Source organism: Mobula hypostoma, chromosome 3 (assembly GCF_963921235.1).
Source record: "Mobula hypostoma chromosome 3, sMobHyp1.1, whole genome shotgun sequence".
In the NCBI taxonomy this organism is placed as follows: domain Eukaryota; kingdom Metazoa; phylum Chordata; class Chondrichthyes; order Myliobatiformes; family Myliobatidae; genus Mobula; species Mobula hypostoma.
The window spans coordinates 15,430,347-15,452,271 of NC_086099.1; the positions used below are offsets into that span (position 1 = coordinate 15,430,347).

The window sequence follows — 21,925 nt, forward strand, 5'->3', positions numbered from 1 at the left end:
CTGCGACGACACTGGTGCCAAGCTGTATGGGTCCTAATGCCCTTCCCTTGGACAGCATTGGTGTCGTGGAGAGGGGAGACTTGCAGTATGGGCAACTGCTGGTCTTCCATACAACCATGCCCAGGCCTGTGAAGACTTTCCAGGCGCAGATCCATGGTCTTGCAAGACTAACAGATGCCATCCAATTGGAAGAATAATTTCATAGCTTCAGCAAGTCACTGCAAGAGTAGTTAGAGTAACCCAAAAAGTCAAAGTCAAAAATCTAACAAAATTCAAGGCATAAAGTACTGTACATCTATATTTTTTTCCAAAATTTAAAACTTTAATGTTCTATTTTTAATTAAGGTTCCATTCACTTGCAGAAAAGATAATTTGCTAAAAAGTTGGCTCAGATTTCCTTTGTTATTTGTGAATCTTTCTACAATAAAATGCATATTTTAACAGGGTATCGATATAAAATGTACAAAAATATTAACAGTGGTTTAAACCATTAATTTGTAACTTATCTGACATTTGCTTAGGAAACTACAGACCATGAGAAACACAAAATTATTGCATCTACAACAAACACATAGTTAGCAACAGATGTACAAAAATAAAAACAGATTAATTAAAATTCTGAGGAATAACGCAAAAAGATTATGCTTCTTTGACACTTAATAACAGCTTTATACATTCAAATTTTAAAATTCTAATCAGCATTTTAAGCAATAGTAGAGGATCATTAAAAGACCTCTGCAATCTGCCTCAGATGGTCTGCCAGCTTTTCCCAATGAACTGGATGTGTTCTTTGGCCTTCATTCTGAGTGAAGCTATGCTGGAGTGTCTCTGTTCTGCATCTTCCAGAGGAAATTTGTCCACATAGGGGGTCCCACACTGAAAGGTGGAGGGACCGATGCCGCCCATGGGTTGCAAGGTATGCCCTAAGGCTGGGGAGTTTAGAAAAGGCGGAGGGGTATAGCTGCCCTGAAAGCCCTGTGTTGTGGTGGTCATGAAACCTGGGAGGTTCTGTAATGCAGTTGTGCTGGACATTGGTGAAGTGAGCCAAGGATCCATTGATAAGTTACTGTTCAGAGGGCCTATGGCTGAAGACTGCGATGATCTGTTGAAGGACAGCATTGGCGAATCCTGCAATTTCATGGCACTGGTTTCCAACTTCTCTTGCCGCCTCCACTTGGCTCTTCTGTTTTGAAACCACACCTGAAACAAGAGCATATTAGTTTGACATTTATATAAAATATGGGAATTGTAAGGTCTCTGACCTTGGGACCTTGCAACCGATTGTGTGGACTGCTGAAAGAGTCGTTGGTTTCCCTCACCCACAAGCCCCTCCCCATCCAGGACGTATACCAGAATTGCCACATTCGCAGAGCCATCAGCACTATCAAGGACCCATCCTCAACCCCCTATCCCCACCCCCCCTACCCCATCTGGCCCACAAACCTTTTGACCTCCTACCGTCAGGCAATACCGCAGTATCAGAACGAGAACAAGGACTGTTAGGCTGAGTAACAGCTTCTTGCCCCAGGCTGTGAGACTTCTGAACACCCTGCTACCTACCCAGTATACATTAGTTATGAAAGCACCAGTAACAGTGCAAAACTGTTGTATATTTAACTAGATATCATATATGCACTATGTCAACTTGTACATCTGAAGAATATTATCTGTCCATATTATCGTGTTAATACTATTTTATGAACTGTATGTGATAAATATACTTCTTGCAGCTTGGTCCCAGAGGAACAATGTTTCATTTAGCTGTATACATGTGTATGGTTGAATGACAATAAACTTGAAAATTCATACTAACTGTTTTGCCAGTTTTTCTGACATGGAACAATTGATTGCTGATGTGCTCACTACCCAGCTGACAATTTCACTTTTACTTCCAGGCTCACAATATTTAGTTTAATTGCTATCGATGATCAGTTAATTCAGTCATTCCCATGGCTTCCAGTGGCGTGAGGTATACAGTCATGCACATACTCAGCAAACTATCTTACAAGATGGAGTTGAAGTCAAATGGCCTTCCAGTCTCACCAATAGGTACTTTTTGACCTGGTGATAGAGGTCTGGAGTACACAACTCCCTTTAGGTCTTTTCAGTGCCACTTTGCTTTGCCTTTTTCTAATTATCTCCTCACTTTTTGCTATTACGTGGACACCACATTTTTGGCAAATTTGTCTTCGCTTTTCATTTAAGCTGCCACTGAATGGCACAATAACTGTTCTAGCTGGAGGTTGACTTCGTTGTGTTGCACTCCATTCCTTTCTCAATTATGTGTATATAATATTACGTCACTGAAAGTAAGCATGCAGGTACAGCAGGCAGTGAAGAAAGCAAATGGCATGTTGGGCTTCATAACAAGGGGAGTTGAGTATAGGAGCAAAGAAGTCCTTCTGCAGTTGTACAGGGCCCTGGTGAGACCACACCTGGAGTATTGTGTACAGTTTTGGTCTCCAAATTTGAGGAAGGACATTCTAGCTATTGAGGGAGCGCAGTGTAGGTTCACGAGGTTAATTCCCGGGATGGCGGCACTGTCATATGTTGAAAGATTGGAGCGACTGGGGTTGTATACACTGTAATTTAGAAGGATGAGAGGGGATCTGATTGAAACATATAAGATTATTAAGGGATTGGACATGCTAGAGGCAGGAAACATGTTCCCGATATTGGGTGAGTCCAGAACCAGAGGCCACAGTTTAAGAATAAGGGGTAGACAATTTAGAACAGAGTTGAGGAAAAACTTTTTCACCCAGAGAGTGGTGGATCTGTGGAATGCTCTGCCCTAGAAGGCAGTGGAGGCCAATTCTCTGGATGCTTTCAAGAAAGAGTTAGATAGAGCTCTTAAAGATAGCGGAGTCAAGGTATATGGGGAGAAGGCAGGAACAAGGTACTGATTGTGGATGATCAGCCATGATCACAGTGAATGGTGGTGCTGGCTTGAAGGGCTGAATGGCCTACTCCTGCACCTATTGTCTACCATCTATATTGGTGAGACTGGAAGGCCATTGAAGATCACGATAGCAGAACATAAGAGCGCCTTAAAAAACTTGAGAGCAGGACGAAGTGGGATCACTGAACAATGTCTACCATATTCATGTAGACCGAGGTTTGATGAGGCCAACATCCTTGGCCAGGAAGAGAATGCCTACAAGAGAACGATTAAGGAATCACTAGAGATGGAGCATGAAGGAGACCTAAATGTAGGTTCTAAGAGTGTAGAGATAGCTCCAGTCTGAGTTCTGTAGGGTTTATTTGTTTTGTGGCTATCTCAAGGTTGTATACAGTATACATACAGTATCTTGATAATAAATGTACTTGGAACTATGTAGAATCATTCACAGATTTGGCTTCCTCAGAAAATGGACTCCATTTCACATCTGCTTCAGGATGCCATGAAATTTGATGTTAACCAACAGGTCCTGGTAGCGTAGCCATTAACACAATGCACGCACGTCTCAAGGTATTAAGTTCGGAGTTCAACTCTGGCGCTGTCTGTCAGCAGTTTGTATGCCCTCCCTATGGATGTGTGGGTTTCCTTCAGATGCTCTGGTTTCCTCCCACCATCCAAAGTAGGTTAATCAGACATAGTAAGTTGTCCTGTGATTAGGCTGGCATGGGTTGCTGAGTGGTGTGAATCAGAATCAGCCTTAATATCAGCAGAATATGTTGTGAAATTTATTGTTATACAGCAGCAATACATAATAAAACTGTTATAGTAAGTATGTAGATATATTAAAAGTTAAATTTTAATAAATAGTGCAAAAATAGAAATCAAAAGTAGTGAGGTCGTGTTGAGGGGTTCAACGTTCATTCAGAAATCGGATGGCAGATGGGAGGAAGCTGTTCCTGAATCGCTGAGTGTGTGCCTTCAGTACCTCCTAACTGATGGTAGCAATGAGAAGAGGGCAGGTCCTGGGTGATGGGGACATTGGGACGGAAGGGGACTGATCTGTGCTGTACCTCTTAAAAAAAAACAAGTTCCAGCACAGATGAAGCTCTGGTGCAGACTGGAGCAGAGCAAGGCTAGCTATCGCTCACATTAACCATCTCTCTCAGAGGAACACTTCAGCTCCAACAGGGTACTACTTGGGTAAAGAGCACGTAGTCGCAGAGCACGACAGCACAGAAACAGGCCCTTCAGTCCATCTAGTGCATGCCAAAACATTTAAACTGACTACTCCCATCGACTTGCACCTGGACCATAGGCCTCAAACCCCAACCATCTTAGAAATTTGGTTAAGTGCTGAAATCAAACATGTATCCACCACTTCTACTGTTCTACCTCATTCCACAATTACATCACCTTCCGAGTGAAGATGTTACCCCTCATGTTCCCCTGAAACATTTCATCTTTCAACCTTAACCCATGACCTCCAGTTCTAGTCTCACCTAACATCAGTGGTAAATGCTTGCTTGCATTAACCTTGTCTATACCCCTCATATGGGGGGCATGTGGGAGACTATTTCTTGACAACATTCCATAAACAATGTCAGAATGACATTTTGGCCAAAGAGCCTGTTTTTATGCTGCAGTGTTCTATGACTCTAAGGTTATTACAACTTCAGTCGTCAACACCTTCAGTGTTGGCGCGTGGCCAAGTGGTTAAGGCGTTCGTCTAGCGATTTGAAGGTCGCTAGTTTGAGCCTTGGCTGAGGCAGTGTGTTGTGTCCTTGAGCAAGGCACTTAACCCCCACATTGCTCTGCGACGACACCGGTGCCAAGCTGTATGGGTTGCAGCTCATACCTCACCACCCAAAATTCCACAGCCATACCTCTCCCAGTCACACATATACATCCACAAGCCCAACACTTAATCCTAACGTACAAGGGGGCACACACCCCTACAAACCCAAGGCACACCCCGACTAACCCTGGCCACACCCCCACAAACCCGATTACCTTTGTCAGGAGGGGCAAGATCCAAGAAAGGCGAGTATTGGACCTGGTTAATGAGGGCATGGGCCAGATCAAAGTGGCAGGGTTGTGTGAAATTGAATCTCAAGTGAGGAGATCAAAAAGCACAAGAGGGCTGATTTGCCCACTGCCCACATACTCTCAATGCCCTTCCCTTGGACAACATGGGTGCTGTGGAGAGGGGAGACTTGCAGCATGGGCAACTGCTGGTCTTCCATACAACCTTGCGCCCTGGAAACCTTCCAAGGCACAAATCCATGGTCTCATGAGACTAACGGATGCCTATATAAAAAAAGTCGTCAAGCAAATACAGATATCTCTGCACCTCCACCATTACTAAGCTAATAAAGCCCTCCACACCATTAAGCAGATCTACAAGGAGTGCTAACACAAGAAAGCAGAATCCGAAGAGCCCCACCATCCAGGCCATGCCCACTTCTTACTAGTGCATTCGAGCAGGAGGCACAGAGCTCATGTCCTGCACCACCCGATTCTGGGACAGTTATTATCCTACAACCATCAGGCTCCTGAACCAATATGGATAACATCAATCACCACAACCCTGAAATGATTCTACAACAGACAGAATCACTTTGAAAGACTCTTTACAACTAAGTTCTCAGTATTATTTTTAATTTGTGAAACCATGTGGTATCCTTGGCCACGCAAGTCTAGGGAATGCACACTCCAGTCCTGCCAAACCCGTGAGGTTGAGACGTCTCTTCCATCCCAAACCTCAGTTTATGTGGTTACTGTGTAATTTGCTACCCTGTTACAACTCAGTACCAAGAAATAGCAGACAGCACACTGCATACGAGTAAAAGAATTATATTTATGAATCTTAACTTAAAGGGTTAATAAAGAAAAGGAAAAGCAAAAAAAAGCCCATTATAGTTAAACAGTCAAATGTGCACAAGCTGGAGCTCAATTCTTCCAAAAGTTAACCATATCCACCGATCCTCCTTACACCCCGGCATCTTGCCCTGTTGAATCATGGTCCCCCACCAGGTCAAATCCTACGACCTGTTCTCTCCAGCATCTTCTCTCTTCATATTCTGCCAAACAAATAACCCAGCTCACACTGGTGTCAGGCACACAACGCAAAAACACACTCCCCCTTCTCCTGAAACATGTTCCAAAACCCCGTTGTAAGCTCCATTGGGCTTCCCGTTGCGCCAAAAACATTCTCTGGCACTCGCATGCAGCCCGCGGAAGTAGCAAAGGGGTTCTGTGCCACTGTGCATCTGGCCCCCTCAGACTCTCTATCATTCTCTGTCTTTTTATGTCATCAGAGCACTGCCACTCATCCAGCATCTGAGAATTCTGCTCTGCCCAAGTCTCACACTCCTCTTCCCCGCCGGGCGTGAGCGTTTTCCCCCCGAGAATGTTCTGAGCCCTACAATAACTGGGACTTTCAACCTGGGCACTTTGCTATTTGTTCACCAGGGAGGCAAGGGCCAATACCAACTCAGAATGCTCACCCCTCACTAGAGGACTCATTCGACATTCCAGAACACTCCTTCCTCTCGCTCTGCAGAAACAAGGGCAACTTGTCTTTAAAGTCTCCACCCCCAGCCATGGGAAACTCTGATTCCAATTCGGCAGCCTCACCTATATTTGCGTTGTCAGTCTTCTTTTGCACGTTGGCTAAGTCTTTATATATAATATTTTCATAATTCTATTATATTTCTTTATCTTTCTGTAAATGCCCACAAGAAAATGAATCCCAAGGTAGTATATGACATATACTGTACGTAAATTTACTTCGAGCTTTGAATTTTAATGTTTTTTTTTATTTGCAGAGTTTGTCTTTTGCACACTGGTTACCAGTCTTTATGTATAACTTTACGTAAAGAAATACAATTGAATTTATCTTCCTGTAAATGCTTGCAAGATTCCTGCTCCTGTCTGTAAGGACTTTGTAGATTCTCCCCGTGACTGTATGGGTTTCCTCCAGGTGCTCCAGTTTCTTCCCTCAGTCCAAAGACGTTTTGAAGGTTAAATGGTCCGTTATTGTAAACTGTCCGTTAATAAACTATGGTTCAGTTGAGGGATTGCAGGCAGTGCAGCTCGGAGGGCTGGAAGGGCCTATTCTGTGCTGTATCTCAATGAATAAATAATGAATCCCAGGGTAGTATATGATGACATATACGTACTTTGCTATTAAATTTACTTTGAATTTTGAAAGATCCTTTACCAACTTGCCTCACTACACAAAACCACACTGTTGCAAATAAATGCCCAAAATAAAACCTTGGAAAACAAGAACACTTTGCACCTCTCAAAGAAGACAGACACTGACGATTAAAACCAGTGTGCCATCAAAATCTTTGCCATCTGAGGAACAAAGAAGTCAAAGGTCAAGACCTCAAACCCAATACAAAGTTTATGAGCAACAAACACAAAATGCTGGAGGAACTCAGCAGGTCGGGCAGCATCTGTGGAGGGCAATAAACAGTCAATGCTTCAGGTCAAGAACCTTCATCAGGACTGGAAAGGAAGGGGGAAGAAACCAGAATTAGGAGGTGGGGGTGGATGATGGAAAGGAATACAAACAGGCAAGTGATAGACATAACCAGGTGAAGGGGAAGGTTGGTGGGTGGGGGAGGGGTGAAGCAAGAAACAGAGAGGATAGGTTGAATAAGTAAAGGGCTGAAGAAGGGGGGTTCTGATAGGAGGGAAGCATGGAGCATAGGAGAAACAGGAGGAGGAGGGGCACCAGTGGGGAATGACAGGCAGGGGAGGAGGAGTAAGAGGGGAGCCAGAATAAGGAATAGAAAAGGGAAAAGGGGAGGTGTGAGAAAGTACCAAAAGTTAAAGAAATTGCTGTTTATGCCATTAGATTGGGTATAACCAGCATTTTATGTGTGTTTTATATATGCAAGCCTTTCTATCCTTTTTGGTCCTAAACTTGTCTTGATTCTAGTTTATGATCTATCATGCAGCATTGAGATCTTTGCCCTCTATGCTCCAGTGACATGTATTACCCTCAAAAGCACCAGTGGACTGGTTGTAGTTCATTAGTGGAATGGACAGACAAACGTCAGCATCTTCTCCCAGGAAAGGCACCCCATGGATCGAATGGGTTAATGGATGAGAAGTGTTTCAATGGATCTGGGTCTGTTCTCACTGGAGTTTGGAAGACTGAGAAGGATCTCATTGAATCCAATCCAAAATAGTGTGGATGTGGAGAGGACATTTCCATTAGTGGGAGAATTTAGGACCAAAGGCCTCAGCTTCAGAATAAAAGGACATGCCAGAACAGAGATGAGGAGGAATTTCTTTAGACAGACTGTGGTGAATCTGTGGCATTTATTACCATAGAACGCCAAGTCATTGGGTATACTTAAAGCAGAGGTTGATAGATTCTTGATTAGGAAGGATGTCAAAGATTGTGGAGAGAAAGTTCAAAGTAAAATTTATTATCAGAGAACAGACATGCCATTACATACAACCCTGAGATTCTTTTTCCTGTGGGCATATTCAGCAAATCTCTAGAACTATAACTGTAAACAGGATCAATGAACAACAAACTGTGCAAATGCAAATATAAATAAATAGCGATAAATAATGAGAGCATGAAATAACAAGATTGAGTACTTGAAGTGAGATCATTGGATGTGGGAACACCAGAAATAAAATGAGTGTAGTTATCCTCTTTCGTTCAAGAGCCTGATAGTTGAGGAGTAGGAACTGTTCCTGAACCTGGTGGTGTGAGTCCTGAGGCTCTTGTACCTTCTACCTGATGGCAGCAGCAAGAAAAGAGCATGGCCTGGGTGGTGAGGATCTTTGATGATGGATGCTGCTTTTCTATGATAATGTTTCATGTAGATGTGCTCAATGCTTGGGAATGCTTTACCTGTGATGTACTGGGTTGAATCCACTAACTTTTGAGAATTTTCTGCACAAAGGCATTGGTGTTCCTACACTTTCCGCCACATATTTATAGAAATTTGCCATGGTTTTTGATGACATGCCAAATCTCCGCAGACTGCTAAGGAAGTAACGGTGCTGTCGTGCCTTCTTTGCAATTGTATTTATATGATGGGTCCAGGACAGGTCCTCTGAGATAGTGACACCCAGTAATTTAAAGTCACTGACCCTCTCCATCTCTGATCCTCCGATGAGTACTGGCTCATGGACCTCTGGTTTCCCTCTCCTAAAGTCTACAATCTGTTGCTTGGTTTTGCTGACATTGAGTGAGAACTTGTTGTTATGACACCACTCAGCCAAATTTTTCAATCTCCCTCCTGCATGCTGATTTATCACAACCTTTGATATGTCCCACAACAGTGATGTCATCATCAAACTTGAATATAGTAGGAGAAACAAGCAAGTTTATTTGTTTAGCATTTTTCAAACGCAAGCCAGCTCAAAGTGCTTTACATAGAACAAGATATTAAAAAATCAAATTTCAGACAATATATGAAAATAAAATCACACAAAAACTGCTATGATAAATAGAAGTTACAGTGCAGGAGATTCTAATCAAAAGCAACAGCGAAAAGAGAAGTTTTAAGCCGCAGTTTAAAAGAGCTTAAAGTTGGGCAGACTTCAGATCTCTGAAAGGTTATTCTGGATATGTGGAGCATAGTAATTAAAAGCTGCTTCATCATGTTTAGTTTTGACCTGGGGACAGTAAGCAGACCAGCTCCAGACAACCTGAGAGCTCAGGAAGATTCATAATGCAGCAAGAGATCGAGATGTATTTTGGCCCTTGACCATTCACCAGTGGTAATATTTTAAAGTCAATCCTCTGATGGTCAGGAAGCCAGTGTAGCGATCTGAGAACTGGAGTGATGTGTTCTACTTTCTTAGTCTTAGTGAGGACTCTAGCAGCAGGATTCTGAATGAACTGCAGCTGGCTGAGGGATTTTTTTTTAAGAGACCTGTGAAAACACCATTACAGTAGTCAAGCCTACTAAAAATAAATGCATGGATGAGTTTTTCTAGATCTTGCTGAGGCATAAGTCCTTTAACTCTTGCTATATTTTTAAGATGGTAGTAGGCCGACTTTATAATTGTCTTAATGCAGCAGTTGAATTTTAAGACAGAGTCCATCACAACACCAAGGTTTCTGGCTTGGATTGTGGTCTGTAGCAACAGGGATTCTAAGTGAGCATTGACTTTTAATCATTCTTTTTTGACACCAAACACACTCATTTCAGTTTTCTCTGTTTAACTGGAGGAAATTTTGGCTCATCCAATCAGTGATTAGTTCAATACAGTTCTTTAGTGATTGTATGGGACCATAGTCACTTGATGACACTTATACAAATCTGGGTGTCATCGGCATAATTAAAGCAGATATTTTGTTGCTGACCATGGTTTGAGCTAGAGGGAGAAGGTATATGTTAAACAGAAGAGGCCCTAGTATAGACCCTTGAAGCACTCCACACGTCAATTTTGTTTGGTCAGATATGCAGCTACCAATCGACACAAAACAGTCCGTCTTGTAAATGAGATATAAACCACTTTAGGACTGTACCAAAAAGTCCCACCCAGTTTTCCAGTCTGTCCAGTAAGATGCCATGGTCAACTGTGTCAAAAGCAGCACTCAGATCCAGTAAAACCAAAACTGAAATGTTATCATCATCATGGTTTAAGCGGATGTCATTTAAAACCTTGACCAAAACAGTCTCAGTGCTATGGTGCTGTCGAAATCCGGACAGGAGAACATCCAACCAGTTGCTTAGTGCCAAAAAAGCTCTTAAGTTTCTGATAAACAACCTTTTCAATGATTTTACTGAAATGTGGTAAGTTTGATATAGCCTGTAATTATTAATTACTGAGACATCTTGGTTCTTCTTTTAAAAAGAGGCTTAATAACTAGTTTTCAGGGGTTTTGGGAAGTAACCTGATGGAAGTGCTGCAGAATGTCTAGTGCCATGCAATTAAAAACATTTTTAAAAAAGGTTGTAGGTGAAATGTCAAGGAAATAGGGGGAAGATTTCAGGTGTAGAACAATTTCTTCCGGAGTTTTATAGTTAACTAAATCAGTTGTAAGTGAGTGAAAGGACGACACTGACTTCTGACCTGATGCAGAGACACTGACTTCATGTCTAATCTTCTGAATTTTGACAGGAAGAACGAACACAAGGTCATTACATGACTTTGTAGAAAGAAGTGCAGGTACTACTGATACGAGGTTGTAAGCCTATCAATTGTAGCAAATAAGGCACATACATTATTACTGTGAAAGCGGTTGAGAGGGAAAATAAATCAGACAGGATTGAATGACAAAGTAGACTCCGGACTGAATGCCTACTCTATGATTCTAATGGTCTTATTGTCTTATCGTCTAATTATCATGATGAAAGCCACTGGTCCAGAATCTTTTGGAATGGGACTTCTCATGGAATTATCTGTTTCTAATGTTTGGAATGTTGCTGGAATTGGAAACTGATAACCAAAGATCTGGGACTTTACTGAACAACATAGCCTTCCATTATCTTTTTTTAAATGTGGAGAAAGAAATAGAGAAATGGCAGAGGAGGAAGTGGTGACAACCACATAGACTCCACAACCAAGAAAACTCACAAATGCTTCCATTGTCTTAGGAGGATGAGGAAATATGGCATGTCCCCATTGACCCTTACCAATTTTTATTGACGTACATAGAAAATATTCTATCTGGATGCATACCTGCTTGGTATGGGAACTGCTCTGCAGGTGAGCACAGGAAACTGCACATCGCGGAAATCAGCCTCCTTTTCCATGGAATTTGTCTATACTTCTCACTGTCTCTGTAAAAACAACCTGCATCAAAGACCCCACCCTCCCTAGACATACTCTCTTCTCCCTTCTTTCTCTGAGCAGGAGATACAAAAGTTCCTAGTATGATAATGTTTACTCTCAAACTCACAATCTACCTTGTTGCGATCTTGCACCATATTGTCTATCTGCACTGCACTTTCTCTGTAGATGTTACACTTTATTCTGCATTGTTATTGTTTTACCTTGTACTACCTCAATACACTGTAATGATCTGAGCTGTAGAAAATTGTGCAAGATGCGTTTTCCACTGTATGTGAGGATAATAACCCAATTCAAATTATTGCCAGATCAGATGCAGAGCAAGGAATGGAGAGGGAGTGAAGGAATAGATGAAGAGAGAAGTGTGATGAAAAAGGGCAAGCAATGAAGGCATTCACATCAGAAGTTTTAATTTTCTGTGGAAAATTTAAATAATTTAACAGCAGTGATGTAATGATTGTTTGAAGCTTAGAGAGATTGACGGCTATCTGCCAGATGAGTGAGATCAAATGGCATTACACTTTCTGTTGAATACTAGAGGGCGTATACAGACATCCCACCTCTCCCGGAAGTTCCGGGAGTCTCCCGCATATTGACAGCGGCTCCCTGATGCCCAGAAATTATATACAATATCACGCAAATCTACTTTTTTGAGAGGGAGAGGGAGAGTGAGCATCCTGATTGGTCTCTCTTCGTGCTAAGTCGACCTATCAGTTTTTTCTGTGGGCGGGGTTTACAGTTGACCTCAAAGATAATGACAGTGTTACTCGCTGCACTGTTTGCAACAGTGACTTTTCTACTGCCCATGGTGGGTTAAAATGTAAAAGACATGTTGAGGTGAGTTTAACAGGTGTCATTCGTTCATTAGCGTAGCTAACATTATTTAAACTAGCTGGCTAGCTGCTAAGGAGCTACTCTATTGATGTCCTACGTGATGAGGCCAAACTCCCTGTAGACTTGCTTAAGGTTGTAATAGAATAAACATGATAATATAATATGTACATAATATCACATTTTCTGCATATATCCAATTTGGTTTACAGATTAGACAAAATCACTAAACAAAGTATTACATACACCCTTAGAGGTCGACGGGGGGGGGTGATATGGGGTTGAGGGGGGGGGGGCCGGGGGTGCTGAAATGGTGGTGCTACCTCCCTGAATTGAGTTTTTGCAGGGTGGGATTGGGATATCTGGCATATAGTACCTGTATATTTATGAAGGGAGAGAAAACTTAAAGAGGAGATGCAGGGCAAGTTTTATTTTTACACAAAGTGGTAGGTGCATGGAACGCACTGCCTGGCGTGGTAGTAAAAGCAGCATTCAAGAGGCTTTTAGAGGGGCACATGAATATGCAGGTAATTAATGGGAATGGATCATCTGTACCAGAAACCCAGGTTCAATTCCCACCGCTGCCTGTAAGGAGTTTGTATGACCGTGGCCCGTGACCGCATGCGTTTCCTTCGGGTGCTCCAGTTTCCTCCCACGGTTCAAAGATGCACCGATTAGTAGGTTAACTGGCCATTGTAAATTGTCCCGTGATTAGGCAGCAGCAGTGAAATCAGTGCAGGGGGTGGGTTTGTATCTTGATAAAAAGGATTTGTTTAATTTTTATCCATGCACAACAGAAAATATTCTATCTGAATGCATAATGGATTGGTATGGAAACTGCTCTGCAGGTGCCCACAAGAAATTGCAGAGGGCTGTGGACACAGCTCAGCACAGAGGTCGTGGGCTGTAAGGCCTGTTCAAGAGTTCTACTGCTCTATGTTCTAATTCAAAACTCATAGAAGTGTTTACACATTAATTATGTCCTGTACCCTAAACGCATCTTTCACTTCCCTAACTAATTTTGTCCTACTATTTTAGACCCATCTTACTTCTACAGACTTTAAATGGTCAAATAAAACACTTGTGCCAATTTGAATAAAGAAATGAATGGCAAACTTTTGAACATAGAACATTACAAGACAGTATAGGCCCTTCGGCACAATATTGTGCTGACCTTTGAACCTACTCTAAAATCAATCTGACCCTTCTCCCCCACCCCACATAGCCCTCCAGTTTTCTATCATCTATGTGCCACTTCACAAGTGTTAGCCCTCCTACATTGACTTCCCATTTCTTTCTTCTGATTTTAGTTGGGAAAAAAAGTGAATTCTCCAGTCCTCACCTTCCTCCCCACCTGCCTCATATGGATGACTTAGGCAAAGTTCGATTCATGAAGCCTCACTGATTTTTAGTAAAATTTCAGGCATGTTGTTGGGCAGAAGTTTACTACATTTAAAACTATTCCATTTAACACCTTCTTTAAATTGCAGAGAACATGTCCAGTATAATTGTCAGTCTTCAATCTGCATTTACACAATCTGCCTTTAATCTGTTTGTAATGTAATCCTCTGAGGATCGTCATCTTGGCGTGGTAGAGGCTTGTGAGCACCCGATATCCCAACAGTGATAACGTCTAGAGTTTAGCTGTCTAGCACTTGGGTGCTAGAAAGGTCACGGTAAGGTCAAGGAGGGAATGGGACAAAGACCGATCCAAGAGGAGGGAGGAGAAGATGGCGACGCGACACAGCGCGCATGGCCGTTCCGAATGATATTGTATGTGTTAACTAGGGGTCGTACACAATCCTGATTTGATGGAGACAGCTGTGAGAAGCATGGAGGAACATCTGGAGAAACTTCTGAAATGCCCGCTTCGCTGCCGCTGCTACTGTGCGATCGAGAATCTCCGGAGGGGAAGGGCCCAAATCCTCGGCTTTGCCTATTGCCTGTTGCCGGGGCCAGGGTCGAAGTGCTCGGCAGAGATGGTGCTCAGTGCTCGGTGTCGGAGAGCTGGTCAGAGGCTCGGAGTTTTCGGACGGACTCGGAGTCAGATAGTGGTCGGATGCTTCCAGGATGCTGCATCGGCAAGTTGGCGGCGCTGGAGGTTTACCGTCTGCGTGAGATGATGGGACTTTCAAGAGACTTTGAGACTTTTTACCGTGCCATGGTCTGTTCTTATCAAATTACGGTATTGCTTTGCACTGTTGTAACTATATGTTATAATTATGTGGTTTTTGTCAGTTTTTAAGTCAGTTTGTCATGTGTTTCTGTGATATTCTGGAAAAACATTGTATCATTTCTTAATGCATGCATTACTAAACGACAATAAAAGAGGACTGCGTGTCCTCATAATCTTAGAAACTAAGACCTTAACGGTGAAACTGCCAAAAGATGATGACATCACAATGGCAATGAAGGTGGAGGAAGGCTACAGCAGAGAAAGGTCCTCAGTCATCTTGCATTCCATGCCACCAGACCTGGACCCTGATCTGTCAAGGACAGTGGTGGCTGTGCATGCATCAGCCTCCTAGATTCAACAAACTCACTGCATGTGTTCTCCATTAAGAGAATAACCTCTTAGGACATCATACTCTAACTTAGTCAGCCCCATCATAGGCACTAGCCTCCATGGCATCCAGGATATCTTCAAGGAGTGATGCCTCAAAAAGTCAGCGTCCATCATTAAGGACCCCCATCACCCAGGTCGTGCCTCGTTCTCATTGCAGCCATCGGGAAGGAGGTACAGAAGCTTGAAGACACACTCAAAAATTCAGGAACAGCTTCTTCCCCTGTGCCATCTGACTTCTGAATGGACATTGAATCCATGAACACTATCTCATTACTTTTGTTTTAAATTTCTATTATTGCACTTACTTAATTTAACCATAATATATATACTTACTGTGATTCACAGGTTTTTCTATTACGTATTGCACTGTACTGCGGCTGCAAAGGCAATGAATTTCACGACACATGCCGATGATATTAAACTTGATTCTGATTCTGTTCGAGTGGTCACATTACTAATGCCTAGTGAAGTTAATGAGAAACATTTTGGAATTTTAATGGAATGAATATTAGTGCAGGAGAGAGGTCCTCAGGCAGAAGTTCAGCCATGATCTTAGAGAAAGGCTGTGCTAAAGGGATTGACCAATTAATCCACATATATTTCTGTGCTGGTCCTTGCAGAGGACTATAGACTCAGGCGGCTCCATCATGGGCACTAGCATCCCCACTAACAATAACATCTACAAAAAGGTGATGCCTCAGAAAGGTGGCATCCATCAGTAAGGACCCCCATCACCCAGGACATGCTCACTTCTAATTACTACCATCAGAGAGAAGGTACACACACTCAACATTTTACGAACAGCTTCTTCAGTTCCATCATCTCACTATTTTGCTTTTTCTTGCACTACTAAGTTTATTATATTGGGTGATGGGGTGGAGATACATCTCTAACTAAGGAGAAGGGTAAGACACTCCCTCCCTTCGCTAGCCTGCAGGTCACCCTTGGGCAAGGTGTAGCACCTGTTTAGCCCCCCCCCCCACCACCCCAGGATCAGGGTCACATGAAGCCATGGGAACAGATGATGGATGGTCACATTGGCAGCTGGTCCTATCACAAGTCCTGGTTATGCAGCCACTGACACCAGGCAGACAACCTCTGAAGAGTATTGACAAAGGCTGGGGTCACCCATCTTGTAAAGACACTGCCCAGAAGAAGACAATGGCAAACCACTTCTGTAGAAAATATTGCCAAGAGTAATCATGATCATGGAAAGACCATGATCACCTACATCATATGACACATGAATGAATGAATATATACATACACACATACCATAGGTATGATGTTACTTATGTGTCAGAATTATTCGTAAAATTTAATGAAGTCAGTCTTCAATTGCAAGGAAATTATGTGAGTTTTTCAAAGCCATATCAGTTGTCTCCATTTTTCTGCCTAGGTTAACCCTATTTGAGTGCAAATTTGTCCAGCTTGACTTTTTCCAATTTCTGAGCCTGGAAAAGCATAAAGTATAGTGCATGATGATCTTCTATAATACTATGCCCACCTGGGACAACTGCAATAAGACATAGCAAAGAGATTTCAGGATCTTCACTCAATCCAAATTCCAGATTGGGTAATAAATCCATTCCTGAACATTTGTAATGAGAAATTAACAGGAAGGATGGAGGAAGAACTGATCTCTCTACAAAATGACTTGAAGCTCAAGCCGAGGTTCAAAAAAAAATACTAAGACTTTGGTTACAGAGAGAAATCACCGAACACTATCCTACACTGTGGAAAAAGATCAAGATGTTCTTTATTGCCTTTCTAACATCATACTTAGCAGAGCACAGTTTCAGTGCAAGTGCCCAACTTCTTTCAGTGCAATGAAACAGACTATAAATTACTGAACATGGAGATCTGAGACTCCTCCTGAGGGGCGTTCAGCTTCATGTTGAGAAACTGATATCACTGCACCAAGCCCATCCATCTCATTGAAAGGTGAAAAAGCAATGGAGTAGTGAATAGTTGGACTACTAATATTCGCTCTAAAATTGTTGAAGGAAATTATTTTTACTGTAATTAAATAATTCTTGTTGTAGCTTTAAATAGATTTGACCAGTTTTTGCAATTCTTTGAGAATTTGCAGGTCCTCTTTTCTTTCACTGAGCATCACAAATCAAAAATCTTTATAGTTTTTTTATTTAATGGCCAGGAAGGGAGAGGAGGGCACTGGAGATGTGGTCTGGGAGCCAAGGGAGAGCTAGGGAGCTTAAGAATTTTGCACATTACTGTAGGTATGTATATACTGTGTATATTGTATACATAATGTTATAGTAATTTTTATGCTTTGCTCTGTACTGCTGCCACAATGCAGTGAATTTCATGACATTGGTCAATGATAATAGACCTGATTCTGATTAAACTTACTCAATGACAATGCAATCCATTTAAAAATATGAAATGATGTACAGCAGATAGTGGCAAAGGTCTTTTACTGATTTTGATCCCAGCAGATAAAACAATTGGATCATAACACTTGAGTTTGTTCTGTGTAACTTAAATTGGTTATGACAGACACACAAGTAGAAAGTGAGACTTGAGCTAAAGACTCAGATTAAATGATTAGAAGGGTTCTTTATAATTTCAGTTTTACTGGATGGCAAAATTTCTCCCATGCCCTGGAGTCCAAGTTCTCTTCCCTCCTCCTTGCCAAAGTCGACTTTGTAAACTCTTAGCCTAGAATCATATTTTATGCAGAAAAGCCTTTGTATTAAATTGTTGAAATGCTTTTTCTCGAATAAAACTCGGATAAGATATAGATCGGGTAGCTCCATCATGGGCACAAGCCTTCCCATCACTAGGGACATCTTCAAAATATGATGCTTCAAGAAGTCTGCGTCCATCAATAAAGACCCTCACCATCCATGACACACCCTCTTCTCATTGCTACCTTCAGTGAGGAGGTACAGGAGCCTGAAGACAAGCTCAACAATTTAGGGACAGCTTTTTCTCTTCACAATCAGATTTCTGAGTAGTGCATGAATCCACAGACCCATACTATTTATTTTTATATATTTATTATATATATATTTCTTTTTATAACATAGCAAATTTTATGCACAGTACTGCGGCCACAAATTTCACAACATACATCAGGATAATATATCTGACTTCGATTTCGAGTTCAAGCTTTTTGATGAAGGGGGTGAGGGAGGAAAGATTGCCGATTGCTGTCATGATTTATTTCACCTACTAGTTTGCCTTGAAATTGCACTAACAAAAACATTGTAAGAGAACAAGGGACTTAAGTTGTGCGTTTTAGGTGAAAGAGAACACGACCTTTTAATTAAACAGGAACGTTTCCTTTGCAAAAATGTCACAAAGGCTTTTCCCCCATTCCAAATTTCACCGCCGAGTGCAGAGCAGTAGAATTATATAAATTTGTTCAATTTCGATTCCTCAAATGTATAGCATCAAGCGCGTTTAATGGCAAACAGTTTTAAAATGCCCTGCAAATCAACTTTCAATTAAAACGATTTTATTAAATTGTTTACGGAAATGCTGATTAGTTGAGTTCTATGTACGACTCTTTGCTGGGTACTGTACTGAATTTTCAACGTGAAAATGTAAACCATTAATTACTTTCGGTGTTCTGAGCTGTACGTAGGTCCACTCTCCTCTCCTGTCAGATTCCTTCTACTCCAGCCCTTTACCTCCCCCCTCCCCCCACCTGCCGTCACCTAGCATCTCCTAGCCATCCTCCTTTCCCCTCCTTCACGTTTTATTCTGATGTCTTCCATCCCCGAAGGGTCTCGGCCTAAACGTTGCCTGTTCATTCATTTCGATTGATGCTGCCTGATTTGCTGAATTCCTCCAGCATTTTGTGTGTATTGCTTCAAAATGTTACTGACTGTAACTAGCAAAGCATTCCACCAACGACCCCCTCCCATAAGATAAGACTAGATAATTATTCACGATATTTCAGAATCATTGACTTTGAGGTGGAGAATATTTCATAATGAACACCAAATGTTTCAGGCACGCGTGATTAGAAACTTGCCAAGCTGTACATACAGATTTTCGTTTACCAATTCAACGTATCAAACAGGACTTTTGTTGAAGGAATGTACTTCAACTGCTCCTGATGTGCCGTTCTTCCACTTAAGCGGGAGGGTTATTAATTTATATCTCGTTTCACGCTGTTGTGCCAAAAAGTAAGTGAAAATATGAAAGCAAAATCTGTAGAACTGGATACAAAGTCTTCCAACACTCTAGTCAACCTCCCTGGCATTCTTAAAATATAAAGTCACTGTGCAGCCTTCACTGATCGTTAAGGTTTGGACACCTTATGATTACAAGCCAATTTATACAGCATGGAAATAGATTGCTCGCGCCAGCCATCGAACACCCATATTTTACAGAATACAAAAATGCATTCTTCTGCTTTGATAAATCGCATTTTCAATCAATGCGGAAGCTCTTTTCGAACTACCTGTTGTGGCCCTCCAGTTCAGAAACGGTAATCTCTAAGTAAACCGCTGGCTTGCTGGCAAAGTTCAGTTCATCCTTTATTCAAGAAAAACATTCCCAGCGAGCCTAACTCATCCCTTGAATGCATAGGTCAGCTGGCGAGTTTACAGTAAGAAACTGTTTGACAACTTGGGCAATCGAATGAAAATAAATATTGGCATTTGAAATGGTACAATTAAAAGAATCCTGGTGAAATTAATAAATATATTTGTGCTTTAGCGATCAATTTGAACTCTTATCTCACGATCTGTAAAAAATTCTAACACTAACTTTTGAAATAGAGAAGAGGATTCGAAAACATGATATTGTCATTACCGATACATTATGATTTTATATTGAACCATTACTCAGAGTCCATGAGGGAAATTAATAACGGAGTGTGGTGAACGGCTGAGTATCACAAGGACGAAAATATAGGAACAGAATTAGGCCATTCAGCCCATCGAGTCTGCTCCGCCATTCCATCGTGGCTGATTTACTATCCTTCTCAACCCATTCCCCTGCCTTTTCCCCGTAACTTTGACTCCCTGACTAATCAAGAAATTAGCAATCTCCGCTTTAAATATACCCAATGAGTTGACCTCCACAGCCAACTGTGGCAATGAATTCCCCAGATTCACTACCATCTGCCGAAAGAAATCCTTCCTCGTGTCTGTTCTATATGGCCGTCCTTCTATTCTGAAGCAGTACTTTTGGTCCTAGACTTCCCCATTATTGGAAGTATCCTTTCCACGTCAGCTGTATCTAGGCCTTTGGATATTTGATAGGTTTCAATAAAATCATTCTTCTAAACTCCTGTGAGTACAGGCCCAGAGCTATCAAACGCTCCGCATACGTTGTAACTGGCCTATAATTTCCTATAATGACCAGAACACAGCAACAGGAGGTAACAGAGCCTCACCTGCACCCGAACCTCAGGTAGGTTGACTTTCATGGCCAGCTCCTCTCTGCTGTACACGTCCGGGTAATGGGATTTCTCAAACGCCCTCTCCAGCTCGTGAAGCTGGTACGTGGTGAATGTTGTCCGGTTTCTCCTGTGCTTCTTCTTGGGTTGTTCCTCGTCCGATAGGTTGTCATGTTGCTTGGTTTTCACTATGTCTGTCCGGAGACCTTCCCCGTTGCTGTTCGTACAGAAGTGATCTTTGAAAAAGAAGCAAATTACACGGTTACCTAGTCCACCATGGACGGTGCAAAACCCGGCTTGAAACGGTAGAGGTTTGGGCATGGGGCTAGTAACTCCATCCCATTAAAAACCCCAGAGCAGCAGAATCTCCAAGGTCATCATCCCTGCGAGAGGAAGGAACTTCGAAGATGGGCTACAAGTGGGGACAACATGAAAAACTGGCCCAAGAGTAAGGATTCTAGCGAGCTGCATTTGGCGGCCTACGCCCCAGTGGGGGTGGTGGGTTTAAGTACATATTTATTTACAACACATTGTACAATTGCAGTAGGGTTTGAAGGTAAAGAAACCGTTAACCGCCTCCTGCTTCTCATCGTTAATAACAAACAGTTTTGTTAAGAAGGACCGGAATCAGGGCTTATTATCAGTGACATATGTCGTGAGTTTTGTAATTGGTTGGAAATAAAACTGAGAGTTTCCTACTGAACAAATCTTTCATTGCTACCAAGTAATCATACAATTTGACGAGTTTTACCCAAATGGGAATTTAATTGTTGCATTTATATTAACAAAACGTGTTGGGGCCAATGGCATTGGTGAAGCTAATTTAATTTGAATAGAAAATATTTGATAGGAGCAAAACACTTTATTACCGTCAAAACGTTCTGAGTTCTCTTGTTCATGCTTTGAGTTTGACGCTCTGTTGCAACAATCCCGGCCGGTGCTTTTGACTCCTTCTTCCACAATCCTGGAGTTCCTGCTGGAAGGGAAGGTTGAACGGGGAGCCGGTTCATCTTTGGTAAATCCCAAAATCGCGTCGATACTGTGCACCCTGGAAGACGCGGTGCCCGTACTCCTTCCCAAGCTCCCAAATGGTGACAAACCTTCGTCCATCCCGGTACAGCCCGAGCACAGGAAACGCATGGATTATTGTCTGATACTGGTAACTTTTAACAGTCCTTCAATAATTAAACCCTAGGTCTTTTTAATCTTCAAATGATCACTAATTCTTCTTTAATATTCCGTCTCGTTTCAATTCTTCTGCTAGGGCAAATATTGCCGCGATGTTAGTTGACTCCTTTAGCCGAGAGAGTCTTCTAATTAGTATATTTTGGAAAAGTAAGTAGCTAAATATCAGAGGAAATGTAGTGGAGATATATACCGCAAATGTAGGAACTGTAGTTACAAAAGTGCACGTTTGCAGGACGAGCCGTCCGCTCTTTCACCGTTCTAGCACGCACAGCCTTAGGAG

General features: G+C 42.1%; 1 protein-coding gene across 1 annotated transcript; it reads right to left on the bottom strand.

Annotated features, from left to right (window-relative positions):
* Positions 1-747: 747 nt before the first annotated feature.
* rx3 (retinal homeobox gene 3) lies at positions 748-21,567 on the bottom strand. The gene is made up of 3 exons (XM_063042017.1): positions 21,327-21,567; positions 20,455-20,693; positions 748-1,200 (listed from the first exon to the last, which is right to left on the bottom strand). Exons 1-3 carry the CDS (start codon positions 21,565-21,567, stop codon positions 748-750), a joined length of 933 nt encoding a protein of 310 aa, XP_062898087.1.
* Positions 21,568-21,925: the final 358 nt, after the last annotated feature.

What these genes read in the sequence shown, in the direction of transcription:
- rx3 (XM_063042017.1), bottom strand. Translation starts at nt 21,567, where the DNA reads ATGGACGAAGGTTTGTCACCATTTGGGAGCTTGGGAAGGAGTACGGGC. An exon ending in GAACTCAGAACGTTTTGACG is followed by an intron (nt 20,694 to 21,326) that starts GTAATAAAGTGT and finishes TCTTTTTCAAAG; the next exon opens with ATCACTTCTGTACGAACAGC. An exon ending in TACCTGAGGTTCGGGTGCAG is followed by an intron (nt 1,201 to 20,454) that starts GTGAGGCTCTGT and finishes CTCTTGTTTCAG; the next exon opens with GTGTGGTTTCAAAACAGAAG.